General features: G+C 42.4%; 1 protein-coding gene across 3 annotated transcripts in view; it reads right to left on the reverse strand.

Annotated features, from left to right (window-relative positions):
- Nucleotides 1-2,383: 2,383 nt before the first annotated feature.
- The window catches only part of lmx1bb (LIM homeobox transcription factor 1, beta b), a 53,477-nt gene continuing 41,945 nt past the window's right edge, over nucleotides 2,384-13,915 (reverse strand). For all 3 annotated transcript variants that reach the window (XM_081703739.1, XM_027009813.3, XM_027009811.3), the window contains 6 exons: nucleotides 10,728-10,960; nucleotides 8,813-8,988; nucleotides 8,541-8,618; nucleotides 7,971-8,037; nucleotides 4,971-5,129; nucleotides 2,384-3,716 (listed from right to left, as the gene is read on the reverse strand). In XM_081703739.1, coding sequence (XP_081559865.1) covers nucleotides 3,559-3,716; nucleotides 4,971-5,129; nucleotides 7,971-8,037; nucleotides 8,541-8,618; nucleotides 8,813-8,988; nucleotides 10,728-10,960 — 871 coding nt within the window. In that variant the 3' untranslated portion in view covers nucleotides 2,384-3,558. The remainder of the gene's footprint in view (nucleotides 3,717-4,970; nucleotides 5,130-7,970; nucleotides 8,038-8,540; nucleotides 8,619-8,812; nucleotides 8,989-10,727; nucleotides 10,961-13,915) is intronic.

The raw sequence follows: 13,915 nt of genomic DNA on the forward strand, positions 1-13,915 counted from the left end.
AGGCATTCTTGGGAGAGGAGATTCAGGACTCTAAGGTCAGTCACTCACAGATTACAGAACCATTTATTCATTTATACTTCCTTTGTTTTGGCAAAATTAGATACACTCTCATTTTTGACACCTGAGCCTACTGCTATAAAGACTGTGTCATGGGTGACAACACGTAGCACACATTGGAAGATGACCTGCAACAATGAAGGCTTCTTTGTGATGTTCAAACCCAAATGACATGACACTTGTCAGAAAATGAGGCTAAGACTAGCACGAGGAAAACTATAACTCAATCTTGGGTAAATAAGAACTCCAAAATCACCTTTCCCAGTGAATAAATTGAACCCTTTCTGCTCGAGTTACCTTAGGTTAATGTAGCTAATTGATTTATTGTGGAATTATCTTGTGATAATGTTTTCATTTTTGTCTTTTTTTTTTTTTTCAGTTTTTTCAGGCTGCAAATATTCTTCTTCCTTTGCATGCTGCTTTTTGCATGCTGCTACTTGGACCTTATTGGTGAGCTTGCAGCAGCAGAAAAAAAGGATAAAAATCCAGTCATTTGAAGTAGCCAAGCTGCTTGAGCCACATGAGAGTGGGGAAACCTCGTAAGAAAAGGTGTGGCCTGGGGCACATTCACAACGTGTAGGTGCTTAGCACTTCATGCCTGGTTCCACATGCTTTTACCTACATTTAGTTTTTTATTGTCACATGCAAGCTTAATCCACTATATCACATTATCTCACAAAAGCTTAATCCAGTATATCACATTGTCACACAAAAGATTAATCCAGTGATATAAGGTGTCAGAGACAGAGAGAATTTGAAAGAAAAATACAGGCAAACTATAATATTTCTCAACTAACATAAATTAAGGGTCTTTCTCTATACCGCAGGCACAATACTGCCTTAGCATTTCTTGAAAGTGCAGTACAGAGAAGAATGTATACACGTGTGCTTGTTCCTTTGGGCAGATCAATGGTATTTAAGATAAGAACTGTAGTACCTCCTGTAGTATGGGCTCAGCAGAGCAGTAGATCCTACTTGTCTCTGAAACTCTGACTTATCTTTAATGGCTTCTTCTTATTGTGCTCTACAATAAATAAACTAGTTTCCCCGTGAGGAGGTGCTTTCATATGCACACGCACATGCACACGCACACAGTACCTTCCCTTTTCTTTTTCAGATAAGCCCTCAAAACAAGTCGTGTTTCCTGTTGATTGTGTAACATGAAAAAAAACAAAACAAAAAACCTTCAACCACAACCAACCAACAAAACATACAGCAATCAGCTACAACATGCAGATGATGGTAGAGAGGCAGATGTGCCCTTGTGGGAGAGAATGACAGTGACACACCTCCAGACATAAGCGAAGTCACGAAGGGGTCAACGTGTCATGTCGCGTGCCACCCACCTCCACCACCTCGTCCACGCAGACACGGCTCGCTTCTCGCCCTGCCCCTGTGGGAGGTGCTTCTGCAAAGGATTGGGCACTAAGGCCTGTCCTGACGCAGACATGACGGACGACCACACCTACCAACACCTGCAGTGGCAGATGAGGGGGAGATAAGGGCAAAGATATACTGCCTTGTGATCTGACGGGCCTGGCGGCCTTGCTGGGGGGCTGCTTAGCGCAGAGCTAAGCTGCTGCAGCTCACCTCCAGGTTGATGTGTGTTAAAGAGTCAAAGAATCACAAAACATGATTAATTTATGGAGCTTTAGAGAGCAAAAGCACAGAGCGAACAACTTTTCACTCATCCAATTCTCATGTATTAGATGTGGACAGGTGGTGCTGTTGGTGTGTGTGTGTGTGTGTGTGTGTGTGTGTGTGTGTGTGCGTGTGTGTTTGTGAGCATGTGCGTGTGTTTGTGAACACGTGTGTGTGTTTGTATGTGCGTGTGTGTATGTGTGTTTGTGAGCGTGTGCGTGCGTGTGTGTGTGTGCGTACGTGCATGCGTGTGTGTGTGTATGTGTGTTATGTGTGTGTGTGTGTGTGTGTGAGTGACTAAGACTGTCAAAACTGTCAAAGCCTTTTTTCCTGACTGATACTGACTTGGATGACTTGCTCTTCCAGATCTTTGGTAGGGTTTAAAGGTTTACAGCTGGCTGTGCATATGTGTTGTCAACCTGACCATATTTTACAGCCCTCTTAGTCTTGAACTAGTGAGCAGATGTGTTCAAACTGGACAGCACCCTCTGTACTTTGACTTTTATTGCTACCAATATCTCTCATTTGTTACATGGAGTAGTAACTTGGTTTTTGTCTTCCCCTTTTCCCTTTCATTTAAATATGTGCTATTCTTTGCTTTGACATTTTGTCTACTACGTCATTAATTTCATATTTCAGTAAACATACTTAAAAACCTGAATAGATGGGGAGAGTCTTGACACAAAAAATCTGGGAATCAGGAGAAATGGAGTTTATTCATCGTACCAACAAACTTTGGTAATTTAGCAGTGTTCACATTTGGAAATGCATTTTTGACAAGGTTTAGGGCTTGTAACAAATAAATAGCACACTTCTGCAGATGCACATCATAGCTGGAAAAGGGGATATATTTCAGAATTAAATGACATACAAGTGAGCTGTGATAACAATGCTTCAACTACTCAACATGGTTTTCTCCTTTTTAAATAAAGCTTTTCTTGTTTAAGTACCTTCAAGAGCATGTTTTACTTAAATAAATAGAATGATCTCCATTTGAACATGCACAACTGATTTGTTCGGGAAAACATATATATTTACACGAGGAGAGAGCTCTCACAGTTCATCTCTTACCATCTTTCAACTAGAACACACTGAAGCACATACATACATAGAGAGAGGTGGCTACCCCCCCCCCCCCCACCACTCATACGTACTCACGTTTTCCCTCGGCCATACACACACTCTTCCTCTCTTTCTCACACACATACACACAAATACACTTTAACTATACATTCCGCCTCCTGCTAGCATTTCTAAATCCACTTTCAAAGCTAAACCTATTAAAGTGATAAAAATGCAATGCTGAACCTAATGAAAAGAGAAATTATGAGAGTCCAAACATCACATTTAAACATCTCAACAACACAAGATCTATTTTCTAAAGATTTTCTTTTTCAATGTCATGTTCACAAAGAATATGGGTTCATGCATTGGGAGCTTTGTGTCTTGATCTTCAGCCTTCCTTGGCAAGATGCTGTGGACTGAGGTTTGTGGCTTCAGTGGCTTTGAACTATACATCAATACTTTTTTCCATAAGTGAATATCGAAGTGTTGAGTGCTACTTCGACAAAAGTCATGTACAAACAATCTACAGAAGACATAGAAAAAGTCTGTCAGCTTCAGAAAACCATGTCCTGAGCTGTGTTTCACTACTGAGTAACAAGGACCACTTGTCTTCAAGTTCTATGCTTTCTAGATTTGTGGCCCCATTTTTTGGCCTTTTGTCCATGGAAGAGGTCTTTTCTTAAGCTTTGCTGGGAGTTCTTGGTTCTGAGGCATGTAGTGAAAGGAGTTGCAGGGAAAGAGCAGGGAGTTGCAACGAATGAACCCACATTTGCTCATCCCTGTAAACATCAGTTTTCACGAAGCAAAATATGAGTTCTGCATGGAGTAGAGTCGGTCGATGGGGTTTCCCACTCGTGCCTGCAGGGATCCTGCTTCAGAAGAGGCCATGAAGCAGTCACTGAGGCTGGTCAAAGAGGTGTCGCTGTCGATATCATGGAATATGGAGTCATTTCCTGTGGATATATTAAGAGGTTGATTCGGGAGGGGTAAAACAGTTTGTGATGTGTTATCCAAAAATTCCTAACAATCCTAACTTTTCTAACAGTGTTGACATATTTGAGACTTCACTTCTTTCTGAGTATTTTATTGCGACAACACCCCTTTTCTTGAATAGTTCCTTGGACACAAATGTAGTTCTGATGGAGAAAAGAAAGGCATTTAGATACTGATCAGATGTTTTTCTGGGGACGGAGAGTCTGATGAATGCCCTCACAAATAGTAAACGGGCTAATCTCCAGCTCTGTCATCTGTGCTAATCTCCAGCTCTGTCATCTGTGCTAATCTCCAGCTCTGTCATTTTCCTTGTGGGCACAGTTTGGTTTAATACTTGGTCTCATTCTTAATGACACCATTACACAAGACAGTGACAGGTTGATGGGCCATGGTTTTTTAATGAGCTGGCAGCACTGCCTGTTTCCTGTTGTTTTGCCATAAACCCTGAGATGGCGTGTGATGAAACTGGGGATTGGGGCCTTGCTATTAAAGCGAATGGATGACAAGCCAGCAGGGACCCATTCATCATTTATCTGTGACCAAACAATCTACGCAAGCAATACTTAATCGCTGAGTTAATATGTCAATAATATTGAGAACACGGGCCATAAGAGGATTACTGAGACTGTTCCTCACTTTAATATTATTAACTTAAGGATTCTTGTCCATACAAAAAAGAAAGAAAAACAGAGAAATAATAGCATAGCTTTAGAATGCTTATAATTGAACAAAGATCAGTATTTGTTATAGTATGGTGTTTTTTCAGTGGACCCATATCCTCTATCCAAGGGTAATTAGACCCTTCAGGGTTAATCATTGTTGTGTTTATGTTTCACCACAGTTTATCTTCTGATGTTTTATATGCTAGCCAATGAACACTGTCACAAAGCAAACCAGAACAGAGCATCAACCCTCCATGCACAGGCAGGGGGACTAAAGCAGATGATTGCTGGTGTGGGAATTGTCAAAGAAGGGAGCCGAGTGGGGAGAGTTCGACATGCTGTATTCATTTGGCAGGGACACTTCAAAAATAAATTGATGGGTCTGTAAGTGCAACTTCCTTCTGGGGAGGGGTTGAGGTGGGGTTGCAGGGGATGCAGGATGGTTGCATTTTGTGTGAGTTGAACTGCATGGTGCTATGGTCCAAACACACGCCCAGGCAAATGAAACTGTTTTGGGAGGGGGGGGTGCAAGAGCCCCAGGGTGCTACTCACCATATGGGTTCATGTGGTCGCCGGGCATCTGAGGAGGAGTGAGGCCCTGCTGGAAGGCATCGGCTGTGTAACCGTTCTCCATGGCAACCATCTGCTGCTGGGCAGGGGCCAATGGTGTATAGGAGTTCATCATGCTTTCCATCCTATTGGACATCACCTCTGGAAGCAGATACAGAAAAAAACAAAAACATTGCAACATTCAGAGAATGAGAAACATCAGCAAATCTTGTTATAATTTTCCATAAGACATTCCATTTGACAAAGGGAAAATACAAGGCTAAGATCTATCAACACTGAGAGAACGGCGCTTCCATTTAAAATGTTTTTTCTTTTTTAAATACTCCGCCTGAAGGAATAATTTCTATAGTTAGGTAACTATAGATAATGCAAAACATTTATCGTCTGTTTGTGGGGGACAAAAGGTTCTTGGGACATGGAAATGGGATTTCTACAACAAATCAGGGACAAAGACTTTGTCTGCTTTCAAAATCTAGCTGAACTCTGTGAAATATCAACAAACAAGAAACATTCTTGTTGTGGGGCAGTACAAGATGCTCCTAGACCAAAGCTCTGGAGAAATGCTTCATGAATCTCTGAAGGCTAGGCATGGCTCCTGCGGCTTTCAGACGAGAGCCCATCATTTCAGCCGCCTGCTTTAGAGTGGTGAGCTCTTGCAAGAATAACTTCTGAGATTCCTTTTGAAAGAGTTCCACAAGTTTCCATTACATCTTGTCTTGATTCTGACCAAAGGCATTTTATGTTGTTTTGGAATGACAGCCAATATGTAAACATGTTGCTTACTTGTGTTATCAAATGATGAATAGGCAAATGTGTTGAGTAGTTTACAAAGGGCTGACGAGTACTGTTAGAGAATACATTAGCCTGTATATTATAGTAAATATATATTCCTTACTTTTAATTATTACATAATAATCAGTTTTCAATTACACCTCTGGAAAGCTGACACTGATAACCATGATGAATACTGTTTATGCTAACATATCTGACAACATAAAAACTGTGGGTCTTCTTTAATGACACATTCCAGCTTGATTATATGATCTATGACATCAGTGTGTCTACTTTAGGCTACTTCAGTAATCCCTAAAGAGGAGTCAAATTTCACCAGTGCTCAATGTCTTGGACCACCGGGTCAGTTCACCCACGCCTGACTGTCTCTCATGAGCACCATTACCAGTTAATGTTCCTCCACATCTCTGAGACAACATTTCTGCTTGACGAAGACACAGTTCCATTACCAATAAGAGATTGCTATCTATCTCAACAACATGAATGATCCGATCAGAATGACAGAGAGGCAACAGCAGATTGCAGGAGATTACAGAACCGCTGACCCTCCTTCTCTCTGTCAGACTTTGGAGAAGTGAAACTATGAACTTGTGCTGATGTGATGACTCTACAATTTTCCTTTTCAACAGCAATCCAGGGCTCCCCCCTTCTTTTTTTACAGCCGAGTTTGTGAAAAAGCCTCATAACTGGATGCACCATGAGGATAGTCTAACATTGGTCTATAAAATAAAAGTATTATTACTCTTGGTTTATAGCTGAAGATGATTCAATGATCTCCAGATTATGACTTTCCAGCAGGGAAGGTACAAGGGGTTCTGCTCAGCAGTAAAATGTCAATATAAGCTTTGGGATTTCCCCAAAGTAAAGAGAGGAAGAACTACTTTCTTGTTGTACAACAGACATGTATGCTTCTTATTTTATCTCTTTAGGGATCTTAAATCTAAATTTACTTTGTGCTCATACCTTTAATTGTGTTTTGCTTTACAGTGAAACAAGTTTGCTAACATTACCAGTATGGTTGAATTTATTCTTTCTGTACATTAGTGCAATGTAATTAGCCACATGCTATGATACCATTATCATATCTCAATATTTCAAGAATAATATTAAATTCAGCACTACAGTCAGACTCTTTAACTCTGAATATTTGAAGATGTATAAACTGCTGGAAGCAACTGGCACTGAGGTCTCAAATAATTCCAAATGGATTATTTTACGAGATTTTATAACAATGATTCAAAGGCAACAACAAAGAGCACAGATCATAAATGAGTGATGTCTAATTTTTCTGAGAGTGCAACAATAAATATTGTTACAGGAACTAAAGTTCTGAGCTATAAAGAAACCATTTATCCCTCTCCAAAGACTAACACTCTTCAACCCCTCCCCAGAGGGTCAGATCAACTGTCAAGGGAGCTTTCTTGGGTCTTTTCGACAACACATTAACTTTAAGTGACATACCCTTTTAAACCTGACAATATAAGGGACCATATATAAAAGACAGTATATCATTCTACTGCTCATCTTTGCACTGCTTAAAACAAAACAAATGAGCTAACAAGGCCTTTTGATCTGGAATGGGTCACCCTGACAATGTGAGGATACAGAAACATGTAACAGATCTCCAACTACTACATTGGGCAACATGCAAATCATAAAGAGAGGGCAGGTCGTCCTCTATGCCAGGGCACTAGGCAACATGAGACTCTGGACTGCCGAGGAGGAGATGCGTGGCTGCTTCCAGCAAGGAGGGAAGGAGGTGGGTGGATGGGTCAAAGTTAAGGCAACTTCAATGTGCTTGCATTGTAAATTAAGTACTGCACATCCACACACACTCCCACATACTCCAGGACGCACATGACTTTTTTTCCCCATCTATGGTTGACAGAGGTCAGCGTCAGCGTCTGCTCAAGGGTGGGCATGGCTGATGCAGCATGGGGAAATGCAAGAGGGCAACTGCGTGAGACATCTAATTCCTATCCGTGGGAGCATTCATTTCTGCCTGACTGGTGTTCCATGGCTGAGACATGGCTTCAAAATGAACATTGACGCCGAATTAGGCTAAAACACTACATTGAGTAAAGTCTACTTGAAGACTAATTGTCAGAAATCTCGGTAGACCTGCCCTTATGGTATATGATTTTTTTTATAACTACAGAGCTTACTATAAAGTGAATATTAGGACCATACCTTGGCCCAGCCTTTGTGAGTTCTGCTGCTCCTGTTGCTGCTGCTGTCTTCGTGCCAACTTTTTCATCTGAAAAAACACCGATAAAGCTGCAATCAGGAAACTTTGGGACATCCCCAAACCGGCTCTCTTGCTCTTTTCTAATTTAAAGTAATATTAAAAAAAGAAGTGATGCTCCTTGTTGTTCACCTCTGCTTGAACTACATAGCCGTCTAGCGGAGTGCATTATATTATCCTGGGGCTTTTGAAGATAGCATCAGAGCATGGAGGTGGGTTTCAGACACTAACGTAAAAATGGGATGGATGTGAGTGCATCGCTCTTGCAGCTCGCGGGGAGGTTTTCGTGGAATGCGGCGAGAGGTTAAGCCTGAGGCAGATAGCGGCCGAGATTTGCTGTCTCTATCATGCTGGCCCCGCTCCTTTTTGGCAGACTGTGTGGAGGGCTTCACCACTAGCACCATGAATGGAGGATTACTCACAGATTGCTGCCTTATCTGCTGGGTGACTGTACATCACCAGGTTCATGCGGATAATACCAGGTGATGGACAGAGTGCACTCAGTGAGGGCTCACCTTAGCTCTCTGGTTCTGGAACCACACTTGAACGACACGTACACTTAGGCCTGTCTCAGCAGCCAGGGTCTCTCGTACCTGGACATGAAAATATCAGCAAGACCAAACCCTTAGATATCTACCATCCAACAACTGTTGAATGTAAAGATGTTTTATTTTCATTTATGGATTAATATGAATGTCAAAGAAGAAAAAGGTTTGGCTGGACCCCAATATTCCCAATTCCTGCTGCAATCAGTATATAAGCATATCTATCTATGTGAATATCTCACCTTCCGACAGGGCTTGGAGGACACCTCAAATGAGGCCTTGAAGGCACGCCTCTGCTGCGTGGTAAGGATGGTGCGTGGCCGTTTGGGTCTCCGAGGGTCTTTCCCATCATCCCCCTTACCCGGGCCGCCAGAGCCCTTCTCTGGCTTGATATCCAGTTCCTCGTCCTCGCTCTTCTCTGGGGAGAGATCCGTCATTGACAGGAATCAGCACATTTCTTGAAGTCTGCAACTTTTTGGACAGCCTATTGATGAATAGATGTTTTTGTTCTTTTCAATTTCGGGAGATTCAGACACAGTGCATTCATAATGAAAGGAGACACATGTGGTTTTAATACTTTTGTTATCAATTTATTACTGAAAGAATAGGCCACATTCACTACAAGGCTGTAGCCCCGATGTGCAAAGTTCTGTGAAGTATGCACATCTGTCACTGCACTGAATATCGCGTCATTTAGAATTAATAGCACACGGCTTTGGATATTTTGCATTGAATAAATCTTTGATAAGAATCCTACACATAATGGATGCTATACTGAAGGGAAAATTTGAACAAGGAACTTGTCCACATATGGGAAATCAAACATCGATATCCATGGAAAGTGAAACAGATATGAAAACCACAGTCTATAGGTAACTAGACAATAACCATGTCCACAATAATACCAGACTAAAAAATAAATAAATACTGCTAAAGTTGCATGTTAATGTGCATTGAGAAGAGTGCTGTAAGAAAATCATTATTCAACTAACTTTACCAAGTGCTAAATATCTTTTCCCCAGTGCTAAGCCAGACATCCAATATCTCTGTTCACATTATGACTTTTTAAACCAAAATCCTTATGATGTTATTTCATCATATGAACTAATCATAGTGTCTCAATTAGACGATGATAATATGTGTGATCCTCAGGCGGTCAATCAAACCCTTCCCATGTCATGGTAATCTCTCTCAGTAGGTCGTGCTAATGTGCCATCTAAACGAAATGGCTTCTGGCTCTCCTGCTGTAATTATAATAGCCAAGTGGGGGATTGGCTTTATTGTTCAGTGGATGGAGGTTTTATCTAATAAGCCAAATCAGCGTATCTTTGATAGAATAATAATCATAATTAGAAAATGGGTTGAACTCCATGACATGGCATAGTTCAAAAGCTAAAAACCAAAGCAATGGCTGGGGTCCCCAAGAGACAGTTTCTCTGACATTGAGGGCTGCATCAATTTGGGCCTAGTGGTTTGAGCCTTATCAGCAGGGTGTGTTGATTACGCTGGCAAACTGGCCCTTTAAGGGGATGGCTGGGAGATGTAAATATGGTGCTAGTGTCCTTTTTCTCAGCTGCCCTCCTGTCTGCAGTAGGGAGCGCTGCGATGTCACTGAATTTCATCCTACTTGACGGCAGCTTCAGGGTGACTATCACTGTCCCCCTTTAACTGCACGTGACCTCGTTGTCAGGGTGGGAGTTCACCAAACAAGCCCTCACTCCTGCAGCCCACCTGAACGAGGCACGGAACTGGAACAAATATCCGTAAAAGTCAGTGCAGGCCTCCCGGCGCGTCTGACAACTCTCTTGACATCTTAGAGTGCGCACTCAAATGAGAGACATATGGAGGCAGAGATGGAGCGAGGTGGAGGTGAGAGGGGGATGTGGGTGGAGGGCCGAAAAGGAGCATAGGCCTGCCGCTGAACAGACCCAAAAATCTCTCCCATCACTCTGCGATCTGCTGCTCTAATTCTTTCCAGCAGTTCTGCCCGATCACTCCAGACCATACAATCAACACGCTCACAATTTCCCTCCCTCAGCTGCAGCTCCCCCACCTGGCATGAACAGTGGGTGCCAGACCACCTGATTCCATCTGCCCATGTGCTGGTGCCACGGTGGACCTGTATCATCCGGCTGGGCCCCGTGTGCAAACTCTCACCCGAGTCGGAGTCGTCTGGGCTGACGGAGCCTAGCAGGTCCTTCTCCTTCTCGTAGTCACTCTTACAGAGCAGTTGGCCATCCTTCAGCACGAACTCGTCGCCCTTACGTAGCTGCCGGTCACACACACAGCAGCAGAAGCAGCTGAGGTGGTAGACGCACTCCAGTGCCCGCATCACAAACTCCGTGGGCGCGATTTTCTCCAGGCAACCACTGCATTTAGTGGCAAACAGTCTGAAGGGAGAAACAGGGAGAGGGCCGGTGGAGCGAAACCATGGTCAGAAGCTTAATTCATGCTTTGTGCATTCAGCAGAGGTGCCACTTACAGGGCCAAATTCATAAAACCTACTGCCAGATGTAACATGACATTAACAGTACATTGTACCAGATTTCCTCACCCATACATATGGATTGCAGATGTATTTTACCATTTGCATGGTATATGGTGTTAGTGTATTTGCTGCATTAAGCTGACACTTTCAACCAAAGTGACTTACAATTATGACTGAATACAACTTGAGGGATAAGGGCCTCGCTCAGAGGCCCAACAGTGGCAACTTGGCAGTGGTGGGGCTTGAACTGGAAACTTTCTGATTACTAAAGCCATACCTTAACCAATGAGATACCACTGCTAGTAACCATATCAATCATCAACAAAATTCTACACACACACCCATTTAGCAAATTGACAAATTTACAATATTTAAATGGCACATTTTTGGTCTGTGTGGAATGAGCATCATCGCAAACTGCAATAATAGAAGTATGATGAGGAAGGTAGCTTGCTTGATTTCAGAATGCCACAAACCTTTGCCAAGAGATATGCAAATGTAGGTGTTATAAAGGAAGAAAACATAAACCGATATAGATTGAGGAGAGATACAGTTTTGCTGCTTTGCCACAATTCTGAAGAAGTACTGACATCATCAACTCAGCACAACCAACTTGAAAGTTACAATTGCGATACATTTGTATGTAACGACTGGGGTTAGTCAGTCATCTGTCTCTTGGTGGGTCTTGAATATGCATGGCCTCATGTATATGCCAACTTTGGTGATTAGTTAGTGATTTATAACAGAACAACCTCCACCTAGGGCACATATGAATTTAAGTCAACACCAGTGTGCTAATAATCACAACAGTCACTTTATGAATGGGAATTAATTAGTAGTCAAGTTTTATGAATCTGGCCCACTGTGTTTTGGAACTTAGAAATGCACTGGAACCTCTGCTGGGTTTGCAGTGTTGAGCAATGTCTCTATGTGTGGTTGTCCATCACGGTGCAGTGATTAAGGGGGTAGGGGGTGTGTGACTAAGTCCCTGGGTGATCTCCTTTGACAGCGGCTCATCTGTTAAAGCACCCTGGATAACTATTCAATGGCTCAGCAAAGTCCAATCAGAGGAAGTGCACGCTCGCCGGACAGCCCAAATGCACCAGCAAACCTCAATCAGCTGCAAGGGTCCACGACCCACAACAGCTTTGCCCCATTCAGGGCAGTGATTAGACAGGCCCCACTGCAACTGGGACAATATGGCTGGAACTGGAGGCTATTCCTTATAGGATCATATCGTGTGACCAACTGCTGAATGAAACTGCAGAGATATGTTGGGCAGCCCAGAATCTGCTTCATGTGTTTAGAAGGGGAAGAAAAAAGCTTTAGTTTTTCATACAGAGTCAAACATTAGCATGTTATGTGTGAAATCTGCTTTGATTCATGTCTGTTGATATGTCAGTTAAGACTGAAGTCAATCAGTGACTGGCACACTGGCAATCGTTTTCATTTTGAACACAGAACTCAGCCAAAAAAACACATTATCTCCAACCTGTTCAATCCCAGAGCAACGTCACATCCGTGATTGCCTCAGCACACATATCTACCATTGCTAGGTAACGGTATCTTCACTCATCACCCATAGACCGGAGCAGAGGCCACAATGAGCTGATATTCACGTTTCTGCGGAAATCTCGGCTGCCTCCGTGGTCTTCATTTCCTCCGTGGGGTGGGGGGTGGGGGGCATGTGTCATGGATAACATCTTTTTGTGTTTCATTCAAAGGCGAGGTGCAACAGTGGTGTCCCCTGCCTGGGCCACCGGCCTGAAGCCGGAGGCTCCTGCCGTAGCAGGCACAAGAGAGCTGTACTGTCCGTCCCATCAGGGCTGATTTATTAACACCAGCTCCTTTGTTTGCTTGGGGCTGGAAGAACAGCTGCTCCAATGATCATCTATATCTACTCTGCCTTGATGGCATTGTATGCAACGAGAGAGTGAGAGAGAGATGAAGAGAGAGAGTGAGAGAGGGGCAGGGAAACAGAAAGCGCATCGCCGTCATCTGCGGAAGCTGGATAAGGTTGGCCGACAGTGATGAATATGGGCAAATATGAGGCCACAGGGCAGCAGCGGCAGCCTTTGTGATGATAATGGCTTTGTAAAAAGCTGATTGGGATATTGATATAACCCGTGCATTGGGCACACTGCTTTTGGTGGGCAGCTGTATTAATGTTTGTATTTTCTTTGTAGGGTATTTTCTTTGTGGTTATCATGTGTATTTATTTGTAATATTTGTCTTTGCCCTGTCATTTGTGGTAATTAAACCCATGTGTAGTCCATTGTTCAGAGGGAAAATGCCTTGCCATTTTCTATTGTTCCATCTTTATTTACGGTAAATGCGTTAAGCATTGATTTTCTGATTAAATATTTGAATGAATATAATGTTAAATATATTTTTATGAATATTCTTAAAAGTAAATTGCTTTGAGAAAATACCTTTAGTCACATTTATAACTTATCAAAACAACAATAATATGAATATTGGCATTGTCTGGATTTATGAAATCTGATAATCTTTGATTTATTACAAAACATTAAGAAGATTAGGAGATTATTTTTTGACAATGGAAAAATGTTAATCCCTTAAGAAAAAGTCAAAAATCTTGGCATATCAACATTTCTGTTCAGTTAAAAAAAATATGGTGCTCTCTGGCTGTGTATATAAAAATGAGTGAATGTGTGTGTGTGGGGGGGTGTGGGTGTGAGTGGGTGTGTGTGTTTGAGGGAGAGAGAGACAGAGAAAGAAAGGCCCTCGTAATTTTGAATGAAATGGCTTGGATGTATTATGTTTTATGTTTGATGTATTATGTTTTATGTTTTATGGTTACTGCCTATTTATTCATCAGTTGTATCCACAAACT

The sequence above is a fragment of the Electrophorus electricus genome, chromosome 20 (genome assembly GCF_041902795.1).
Source record: "Electrophorus electricus isolate QZ-2024a chromosome 20, ASM4190279v1, whole genome shotgun sequence".
Taxonomy (NCBI): domain Eukaryota; kingdom Metazoa; phylum Chordata; class Actinopteri; order Gymnotiformes; family Gymnotidae; genus Electrophorus; species Electrophorus electricus.